This window comes from Mus musculus, chromosome 16, assembly GCF_000001635.26.
Source record: "Mus musculus strain C57BL/6J chromosome 16, GRCm38.p6 C57BL/6J".
NCBI lineage: Eukaryota > Metazoa > Chordata > Mammalia > Rodentia > Muridae > Mus > Mus musculus.
Genome location: NC_000082.6, coordinates 56,001,810 through 56,013,111, shown reverse-complemented (window position 1 = coordinate 56,013,111; position 11,302 = coordinate 56,001,810). Strand labels below are relative to the sequence as shown.

Genomic DNA, 11,302 nt, shown 5'->3' with positions numbered 1-11,302 from the left:
TAGGGACCATTCCTATTCAGACAACGCGTCCTGAGTGGAATTTAAACATCTGTTGGGGAACTCTGCGACTTAAGGTCAAAGTCTACCATGTCTGGACAGGTCCTGTGTTGGGCCCTACAAAATGGAGACCTCCTTTCCCCGCAGGCTTCCTCTTCAGACCTTATCAGAGGAGTCCATCCTCCACACTCTACCTGAGGAATATCACAGAATCCTTGGAGGAAATTAGAGGTTCAACTTCTGGGAAAACCTTTCCATGCAAGTGAGGCATCCCCAGAGCCTTGATCCATAGCCAATGAAACTTCACCCTGAGAACAAGCCCCTTCCCACTTTCCGTGATTTCCTTGTTCACCCCAATAAAGAACACACGCTGTTCCCTTGAATCGATTAGAGAACTGTTTTCTAAAAGAACTGTAACACTGAAATCTTTGGAGGAGAGCCTCCTCACCTTCACCTTCACGGCTGGACCACCGACTTCTCTTCATCCTTTCTTGCCCACACACCCCAAAGGAAGAAAGCAGACCTGAGAACTCAGCTCTGCTCCATCCTTCCCTGCCTGGTGTGCAGCAGAGCCTGGACATGCTAAGGAAAGATGCGGAGAATGGAACTGTAGTAGTCCAGATAAGAGACATTAGCAAGTTCAGGAAATAAATTCAAATTTGCTAGGCCTAGTCGTGTACACTTTTAATCCTAGCAATCAGGAGGGAGGGGCAGGGAGATCTTTGTGAGTTCAAGGCCAGCCTGGGAAAAATAAATTCTGTCTCAAGAAAAGACAAGACATGGCTCAGTGGTGAAGAGCACTGGCTGCCCTTCCATGGGGCTGGGTTTGATTGCCAACACCCACATGGTGGGTCACAATTCTCTGTAATTCCAAGAGGATCTGATGTCTTCTTCTGGCCTGCACCAGCACCAGACATGCATGGGGTACACAGTCGGACATTCAGGCAAAACATACATGTAAAGAAATTCTTTTCCCAGCACTTGGGAGGCAGAGGCAGGCATATTTCTGAGTTCAAAGCTAGCCTGGTCTATAAGGGGACTTCAGGTTTAATAGAATTGTGAGCAGGATATATGTATAGAGAGTTTGTAAAACAAACAAAAAACCTGGATTATAGAGATGGCTCAATGGTTAGAAGCACTGGCTTCTCTTCTCAGGTTCAAATCCCAGTACTCACATGGCAGTTCACAATTATCTTTAACTCCAGTTCCAGAAGATCCAATACTCTCTTCTGGCCTTCATGGGCATCAGGTTATAAAAGTGATACAGACAAGTACAGACAAAACAGAAAATACAGGTACACAGAAAATACTGATGCATACCCATATATATTACATAAATAAAGCCTAAAACAGTAAACCCTAGAGATGGGAGTTAGCTCCAAATCCAGAAGATAAGTAACCGAGAGAAATTCTACAGCTACTGCCCTTTGACATAAGTAGACAGAGAAAAACACATCTCATGGTGGCTCCTACCTATTTATTATCCCAGCACTCAGGAGACAGAACTGTTAGCTCAAGACCAGCCTAGGTTACAGAGCCTACTTGGGCTACAAACACACATGCACACATGTGCACACACACAAATATGTTAAGAGGATTAATTTCTACTAATGTTTAAGTTTCACATTACTAACAGTGGTGCTCTAGATTGCTTTAACAGCAGTAGCAATAACGGAAACGATGGGGTCTTGCCTAGGGTGTATGAGGCACTGGGGTTTAACCCCCAACACGACGTAAACTGGATATATTATGGTATGTGTCTGTGATCTCAGTGAGATGTGGAGATGTGGAGCCAGGAAGGTAGAAGTTCAAGCTTAGCTTCAGCTACACTCTGAGCTCATGACCAGTCTACAGAAACCCTGGCTCAAAGACAAAGACAAAGCTGTCTTTAAATAACTCAGATTTGATCAGGAGACAATTAAGCTGACAACAGAACAAGGTATCATTTCTCTCTCTCCTCTCCTCCCCCTACTCCTCTCCCCTCCCCTCCTCCCCCTCTCTGTTTTTCTTTCTTTTCTTTTTCCCCTGAGACAGGGTTTCTCTGTGTAGCCCTGGCTGTCCTGAAACTCACTCTGTAGACCAGGCTGACCTCGAACTCAGAAATCCACCTGCTTCTGCCTCCCAAGTGCTGGGATTAAAGGTGTGGGCCACCACTGCCCGGCTACAATGTTTGTTTCTAAACAGAATCACCATAGTTAAAATACAGACTTTCTCTAATGAAGTCATTACAGCTGTACTGGGGTGGTCCTGTTGGCATACACCTGCAATCCCAGTACTCAGGGGACAAAGGTAGGACAAATGCTACGGGTTCGACACCAGTCTGTGTGTTCTACATAGGCAGTTCAAAGTTGTTTGAGAGTACAGCATGAAACCCAGTTTTGAAAACAAAACAAAACATGGACTGGAATGATGATGTAGTGACTTAAGAGAACTTTTGGAGTTTTCTTCTCAGCACTCATGATGGGCAATCATAACCAACTGTAATTCCAGGGAGTCCAACGTCCTGTCCTTGTCTGGGCACATGAACCTTGTGAAATCACACACACACACACACACACACACACACACACACACACACACACACACACACACACGTCTAGAAAAACCACAAAACAAACTATGCTAAGGTTTGGAAGCTTAATTTGTTTCTATGTGCAATTCATGTAATTGTACAAGATCTCTTTTTCCTTTCTTATTTATATACATCCATATGGCTTTCTCTATGTGCATGAAGGTTCCCAGAAGACAAGCATAGTCAGTGTCCCCAGGAGCTGTAGTTCTAGGTCACGAGTTGCCTGATGTAGACAACAGGCCCTCAGGCCCTTCCCAAGGGCAGCATGAGCATGAGCTCTTACGTAATGAGCTGTATCACCAAGCCCCTGGTTTGTTGGTTTTTTTTGGGGTGGGGGAAGGGGGTCGTTTGTTTGTTTTTTGAGAAAAGGTTTCTCTGTGTAGCCCTGGCTGTCCCGGAACTCACTCTGTAGACCATGCTGGCTTCGAACTCAGAGATCTGCCTGCCTCTGCCTCCCAACTGCTAGGCACGTGTGTATCACACCTCCCCCAACACATAATTGTATAAATTCCACTCATCCAAAGTTAGCAGTTATTTGCTTTCCCATTAATTTTGTCATAAAAGCAAACTTCTAAGAAGTTTGAATATAAAATTATCTTTCCTAGTCTTTTAAAAAAGATTTATTTACTTAATGTATGTGAGTACACTGTTGCTCTCTTAAGACACACCAGAAGAGGGCTTCAGATGCCATTACAGATGGGTGTGAACCACCACGTGGTTGCTGGGAACTGAACTCGGAAGAAGCAGTCAGTGCTCTTCACTACTGAGTCATTGCTGCAGCTCCCAATGGGTAGACATGTATTTAATCTCCTTACTCTAGGGCTGGGAAGATCACAGTGTAGGTAAAACACTTACTTGCAAGAATGAAGCCCTGGGCTTAGAGTCTGAGAACACACATAAAATCTGGGCACGGTAAAAAAGTCCATCTGTTGTTAGACCAGTGCTAGGCACAGGTGAAGCATGAGTATCCATGGGATTTCAGGTCAGGCAGTCTAGCCAAAACAACAAGCTCCTGGTTTTTTGTTTGTTTTTTAAAGCTATCTGTTTATTTCTTTATATGTACATTTGATGTTTGGTCTACATGCACATCTATGTGAAGGAGTCAGATCCACTGGAACTAGAGTTATAGACAGTTCTGGGCCACCATGTGGATTCTGGGAATTGTACCTGGGTCCTCTGGAAGAGCAGCCAATGCTCTTAACCACTGAGCCATCTCTCCAGCCCAAGCTTGTGGTTTGTTTAGTGACATACTTTTGAGGAAATAAGGTCAGCAAGATAACTGTATGCAAAGGAACCTGCCACAAAGACTAATGACTTGAGTTAAATCTTTGGGACCCACATGATGAGAAGAGAATCCAATCCTACAAGTTGTCCTCAGATCTCTTCACATATGCCATGGCAAGTGTACAACTTTAAGGTATAATAGAGAGAGAGAGATGGATAGATAAGATAGAGAACAGTAAAGGAAGACAGCAGATAAGGCTAACCCCTAACTTCCACATGTGCACAAAGATGAGAGTACATGTGCATAGACCACACCCACAAAATAATAAATTTCCTTACTCTTTCAACATGTTAAATAAACTATCAGGCATAGACTGAAAATGATGTCAAGCTCAACGCCAAAGCTTTGCTTTTAACAAGACTGAACATCTTTTATTTATATATTTCTGATATACATTAATAATCTTATACATTTAACTAAATCTAACAGTGGTGAAAGTGGAACATAAGACAATTTCAAATTTTAGTTTCATTGAAACACTTTCTCACTAACTGGTGGACATGACCAAGGAATAGCCTTTATGAAGTTATGAGCTGTATATAAATTCACTTTTAAAACTGAAAGCCACACAGCTTTTAAAACGATGACGAATTTGCAAATGCACACATTCCGTATGCAAGAAGATGCATGCAGAGAGATCACATTACTCCTTAACCTTAAAGCCATTTTCAAAGTAAACTGGAATAAGCGTTCTAATATTATATATGTACATCAAGGCACATTCACTTCTTGTGCTTTAGGAATGATTTACATATAATCTATTTTATATATCTTAATTATATATCTTAAGAAAGCTTCTAATATCGAAAAGCTTAATTGTAACAATCCTAGCTTGAACGATAGTCTTCTAGAGAGAGCTGTGGCATCTCCCCGTGGTTATTTTCAAAATCTGAGTATCTGACAACTCAGAAGTGAGAAATTAAAAAAAAAAAAAAACAACAAAAAAAAATCAAACACATGAATGGGTATAATTTAGTTTTAAAGTAACTTTTGAAAATACTTTCAGCAATTTGATAGTGTCATAATCAATTTTTTATGTAATACAGTATACTAAGGGTTGCACTGAAGAATTTTCAACATTCTGAAATTAACAATTATATGACTTCCATACTACTACTATAGATGTGTAGTTTTTCAACAAATTTAAACAAACATGATACAAAAGATAAACATATCAAACTTAACTTCTTCTCTAACTTGTTCATTCTTCAGCAAAAGAAACAGGGTTGATTTTTTTTCATTCATAGTCAGTGTTACCAAGCAGAAACTTCCCGGCAACAGTGTTCGATAACAGCACTCTTTTCTCCTGGCCAATACTTGCCTTGAAGAGATAGTATAATAAGGCTCTAATAGGCATCTCATGCATTTTAATGGTATTTTAAAATTAGCTTTGCATATGGGTCTCCCATAGAGATAAATAAATTATACAAACTTGATTATAACACAGAACTCAAGTGCTTTAAGATAGAATAGATTCTTGACTTAGAAGCAGTTAAAATAAATAGAGTCAAGAATCATAGCTCTAAAGCATTTTTTAAATGTAATATATTTATGCATCTTACAGATACGCTTTTTATATTAGAATTTTTAAATCCACAAACAGCAACTAGTCACAGACCCTCTGTACTGTAAACAGACAACAGAAGAGACACTAACTGCAGCCTTTTAAATTCAAAGTATGTAATAAAATAAAGTCAAATATAAACATTAATTCATAAAAGGCATACCATGATCAACTACTTCCATCCAACAGATTGTTTTCAATTTCTTTACAGAAAGAGGACTTTCTGCAGAACTCACTGGCCAGACAAGAAGACTAGTGATGTCACCAACAACCCAGAGTTCCACAACCCAGGACTGCATAGTGGTGACATAAACTGTAAACGCGTCCTCGGTGAGCTCCTCGGGCAGGCTTGCCCGTGACAGCAGCACTCACTCTGCCTCTGGCATATGTGCAACCTCCACTTCAACAGTCTGAATGGCTTCTGCAACTTCAGACAGCTTCTGCCCTTGCTGCTGCGCCAGCACATAGTTAACCACTTGCATAATGCTTTGGTCAGAGAGGGTAGACACCGACGGACACTCCTCAGTAGCTGCCACAGCTTCAAGAACTTCCATAGTTTCTCCTGTCACCACCACAGTCTCCAGTTCTTGAGGCCCACTGCTTTCTTGTTCCTGCATGTCTGCAGTTAAGATGCTGACAGCATGTTCCACTTGTGTTCCTTGGTTATGAAACTGCAGAGTGTCTTTTTCCAGCATAATTTTGCAAGGCACATAGTCTCTGTGGAATTTAGTCATATGCTTACGAAGTGTTCGAGCATCAATGTAGGCTTCACTACACACAGGACACACATAGGGCCGTTCACCAGTATGTGTTCGGACATGACGCTTTAGTGATCGGGCATCAGCCCACGCTACTCCACATGTTAAGCACTCGAAAGGCTTAACGCCTATCCAAAAAAAGAAAAAGAAAAAAAATGTACGTGGGGTAAGGTACCAAACTCCAATCTCTCTATATATAGAAGATGGACTTGTAAGTGTTCTTCAGTACTGTTTTCTACAACCAGTTCACTTTGATTACCGTCATCTTTTAGTTAGCATCTACTAATTTTCAGGGTCTAACTAAGGTTTTGCACAACAATCTCTCTAAAGGTGTTCTCAAAACAGAAGTTACTACTGAACAACAGAGTCTGCAATAATCTTACTCTTTCTCTGCAATCTTATATTCCTAGGATAAGAGCCTCCAAATTATTAAGCTCTCAGACTAAGTATCATTTTTGTTACTTAAATAAATCTTTCAAGATACAAGAATAATCTATGAAGAAAGAAGTCATATGCTAACAGGCTAAGGAGTTGACAAAGTAAGACTGTTCCCTGACTCTCTCCTATCAGATATGTATACGCTACCTTCATGGTTGTTCATGTGTCTCCTGTACTCTCTCAGCTGCGTGAACTTCCTCCCACACTGATCACACACCCGCTCCAGGTTTTGCTTTGCTCTTCCTTTCTTCCCATGGGTGGCCTTCTTTACATGTCTTCTGAATAAAGCTTTTTCATAAAATTCTTTGCCGCATATATTACACCTAAAATAGAGAAGGCCCAAATTATTTTCTCCAAAGTAATCATGGACATAAGAATCAAGAATTAGGTATTTCTCATTGAGTTCAGAGCCTTCTAAGAGCTACTCACCTGTAAGGCTCAGTGACAGAATGGGACTTCACATGGGAATACCAATCTTTCTTCCAGCTGTAACACTTATCACAAAACTGGCACTGGAATGGCTTCACACCAAGATGTTTGTTCATATGCTGGCGTAGATCTCTGGCTTCAAAAAAACTTTTTTCACATCTGAAATAAAGTTTAATTACCCAATTAAATACTCTTTAAAGCAAGTCTCCAAGAATTCACTATATTCTTGTTTTTGAAGCTTCACAAAATTATTCTAAATTTAAAACATCACAGAAAGAGATCTAATTTTCAGTCTTGCATCAAGGATGCAAGGTTTAAATTCTTTTTAGAACACTCAAAATGCTTGAGACGGCTTCATGCAGAGCTCCCAAAAGTTACCACAAAGTGCATTTACTGTCCACCTCTCTTCCGCTCCCTCTCTTTGCATCCCCTTCAACCCCTTTCTCTTTGGGCCATGTTGGGAAGGCAGGCTCCATCACTGACACTAGGAATGAAGCAATGATTCAGGCCTAATCAATGAAATATCAGCATTCCCTTGGTCGCAGCAATCAGCTTAGGGATGCCAAATGACTTAACTGGATCCAATGAGAGGGAAACAGGACTTTTACAGGAACTACCAGAAAAGACTCTCGACAGTTTGGAAGCTGAGAGGATGAGAAGCTGAGAGCACTGGCAGACTTTGTCCATATGGAGCCTGAGAGAAACCAGACACTAGTCAATCCGAGTCCAGCGGAGACTCAAGCACGCAGTCCTCCAGACGTTCCTCTTCATTCAAGACAGTTAGGTTGCATTTGCTTTCACAGGTAACAGCAACAACAAAAAGTACTAACGAAAACTTGTACCTTGGGCCAAGAGCTGGTGGCACACACTGTTAGTCCCAACACTTCAAGGACAAAGGCAGGCAGATCTCTATGAGTTCAAGGCCAGCCTGGACTACATAGAAAGTTTTGAGACAGCCAAGGCTATTTAGACTCTGTTTCAAAAATAAAACAAAACAAAACAAATAACCCCCCCCTCATATTTGGGGTGTTTTTGGTTTGTTTGTTTTGTTTTGAAACAGTTTCATTTTGTAGCCCAAGCATGTCTCCAATGTGCAATTTCCCTGCCTCAGCTCAAGTACTGGGATTACAAGCAGGTGCCACCGTAGCCAACTCCATCTTTTTTTTCTTTCTTTCTTTTTTTTTTTTAAGATTTATTTATTTATGTATTTATTATATGTAAGTACATTGTAGCTATCTTCAGACACTCCAGAAGAGGGCATCAGATTTCATTAAGGATGGTTGTAAGGCACCATGTAGTTGCTGGGATTTGAACTCAGGACCTTCAGAAGAACAGTCAGCACTCTTAACCACTGAACCATCTCGCCAGCCCGTGGCCAACTCCATCTTTACGTTACAATAAGACTATTTGTAGTCAAACAAGCAAATACAGCAGAATAGGAAATGGCAGCAAAAATCTATTTATCCATAAAAGTTGTACATCACTTGGGAGTCTAGAAACTTATCAAAAGTCTATACCAAAGCCGGGTGTTAGCATACCCCTTTAATCCCAGCAACCTCAAGGCAAGCAGATCTCTTTCATGAGTTCCAGGCTAGCCTGAATTACCCATAGAGTTCTAGGCTAGCTAGAGCTTGCACAGTAAAATCCTGTCTTCCCCCCCTCTCCCCCCACCCAAAAAAAAAACCAGTGAATGGCTTAGGAGAGCCAGAACTAAATAGAAAGACCCTGTCTCAAAAAACAAACAAACAAAACTACAAAGAGGAAAAAAGCTTGTAAGGGCCAGTAACTGCTAAATCAAGACCTAGAGCTATAGAGCCAGCTCAGCAGTTGAGAGCACTTATAGTTAGTTCTTCCAGAGGACTCAGGGATTCATCCCCAGCACCCACACAGCAGTTCACAACTGTCTCTCAGTGCAGTCCCAGGGAATCCAACATCTTCTGGCCTCTGCATGCATCAGCCACAGTCATGGTGCACACACATACACGCAGGCAAACACCTATACACATACAATAGAAATAAATAAGCAATTACTATCTAAGGTTTTATGGCATTCTGAATTTACTCTGACTTCCTAATAAAGGTTCCTAGTAGTAAGGATCTATAGCTGAAGATCTATAACTGTTTTTTTTGTTTGTTTTATGTTGTTTCATTGTTTGGTTTTGTTTTTTTTTGTTTTGTTTTTTTTTGTTTTTGGAGAAAGGGTGTCACTATGTAGCCCTGCCATCCTCGAACATACAGAGACCCTGTGACTAAGAGTGTGCACCATCACACTTGGTTAAGAACTAAGATTGTTTAACTTATTGGATGGCTCACTGAAAGAACCTATCTTTTCCTTTTATTTATATCCCAACCTTTGTATAACTGTGTGTTTGGGGTAGCAGAATTGTTTGTTGAGAATATTTAAAACCAGTGTCTCTTAAGGGCCAGGAATACATTTTGTAGAAATGTAAACATCTAAAGCATGAGACTGAGACGCTCTGAGGAATAAGAACGTAGAACACTCTTCACTTCTTTCTGGGAATCAAGATGCATAAATACATGAAGCTGAAAAACACTGAGATACAATCTACAAAGAGGCTGGCCTGAGTCTGCACAGCCTGCTAGTGAGCGCTGACAAACAGGCTGAATGCTGGAAAAATCCTGGAATTAGTAATCTTATTTGAACAAAATTATAGAGTCTGGTGGTGATGGCACACACCTTTAATCCCAGCACTCAGGAGGCAGAGGCAGGCAGATCTCTGTGAGTTTGAGGCCAGAGTGAGTTCTAGGGCAGGCAGCTAGAGCTGTTACAGAGAGAAACCCTGTCTCAAACAAACAAACAAACAAACAAAACCAAAAGTAAACAACAATAACAACAAATCTTTAAGGTGATTAGTTCTTTTCATTTTATGAACTTAACTTCAATTTTAAAAAGTGCTAGGTAATCTTGGAAAGTGAAAAAAGAAGAGTCCTAAGGAAAGAGAAAGAACATAATACACTGTTTCAAGGAAGCTTCTAGAAGAAGCTTTACTGGTTGTAGACCTCTGCCTTACAGTATCCACCTCTAGGTAGGACCTTGACAAGTCTCTTTAAATCACTGTTTTAAAAAACTCTTAAAACAAACAGTAAGAGGTGGATGGATTGATGACTCAGTAAACTAAAATTATGGCTTAATGTAATCTTCGAATGTTTTCTTGTAAAAAAGCAATATTCAAATCAGCGAGCTTAAATAGGGAAGTTCCCATCACATAGTAACTACTTACTGAGTACAATGATAGCCTCGAACTTCAGGCTTTGGCTGGTGTTTCTTAAGGTGCTTGCTAAGTCCAGAGCCCCTATGAAAAGACTTTCCACAAATTGAGCAGAAGTACTTGGACTCTCCTGTAAGAAAGTGAAAAGCCATGTTGTAAGTACAGTAGTTAGGCCGTCTTTTCAACATAATTAATTACATTTCTGGTTTGGTGCTTGTATCTAGTGCTGCTTATAAATTCGAATGCTAAATACAGGCTTGTCAAGATGTGGGTGCCAGCCCGGTAGTGGTGGCGCACACCTTTAATCCCAGCACTTGGGAGGCAGAGGCAGGTGGATTTCTGAGTTCAAGGCCAGCCTGGTCTACAGAATGAGTTCCAGGACAGCCAGGGCTATACAGAGAAACCCTGTCTCGAAAAACCAAAAAAAAAAAAAAAAAAAAAAAAAAGATGTGGCTGCTCCATAGAGATGCTGTGTGAACCTTGTTCCCTTGTGCAGGTAGAGGGAGAGGAGAAAGGAAGACAGAGATATAAGGGACTGACTGCCACGAGAGGAGAGGAATAGACTATGATCATGAGACCAAGAGAAACAGCAAGTAACAAGGGATAAGTTAGTATATATAGTGCTAAACCTGCCCAATCCAGGCTTCCAGTTTGTAAACAAGATACCGGGATTGTGTGTCTTTTATATAGGTAGCTAGGATTATGAATTCTTTTCACATTCTGAACTCAAAATTTTATCGAGACAAGAGTAACAGTAACATTTTACAAAAACCCGGAGAAAAACTTCATTAAATTTTCTTTTCCCTTTCAAAACTCTCAAGGTGTATTTGAAATGTGCTGGTTCTCTGTCACTGAGATAAATACCTTTGCAGGTGAGAGCTGAGTTATAGCAGTCACAGCACTCATAGGAGAGAAAGGAGGAAGAGGACGGGGCTCTGCATGGAGATGTGGAAGTGGTAACAGGAGAAGCATTCAAAGGGGATGCAGAGGGTACTCTGTAGACCAGGGGACACGCCTGCCTACCGAGCT

The 11,302-nt window shown here is 40.9% G+C and overlaps 1 protein-coding gene across 3 annotated transcripts in view; it reads right to left on the bottom strand.

Moving 5' to 3' along the window:
• Positions 1-4,198: 4,198 nt before the first annotated feature.
• The window catches only part of Zbtb11 (zinc finger and BTB domain containing 11), a 37,477-nt gene continuing 30,373 nt past the window's right edge, over positions 4,199-11,302 (bottom strand). The window contains exons 8-12 of one of the 3 annotated variants that reach the window (XR_001781828.2): positions 10,286-10,403; positions 7,620-7,737; positions 7,044-7,202; positions 6,762-6,937; positions 4,199-6,304 (exon numbers count right to left, since the gene is read on the bottom strand). Coding sequence is in view for 2 of the 3 variants with exons in the window: in NM_173026.2 (NP_766614.2) it covers positions 5,787-6,304; positions 6,762-6,937; positions 7,044-7,202; positions 10,286-10,403 (971 nt within the window). In the remaining variant the exon portion in view is untranslated. The other 2 variants (NM_173026.2, XM_030249142.1) reach the window with 2 other exon arrangements.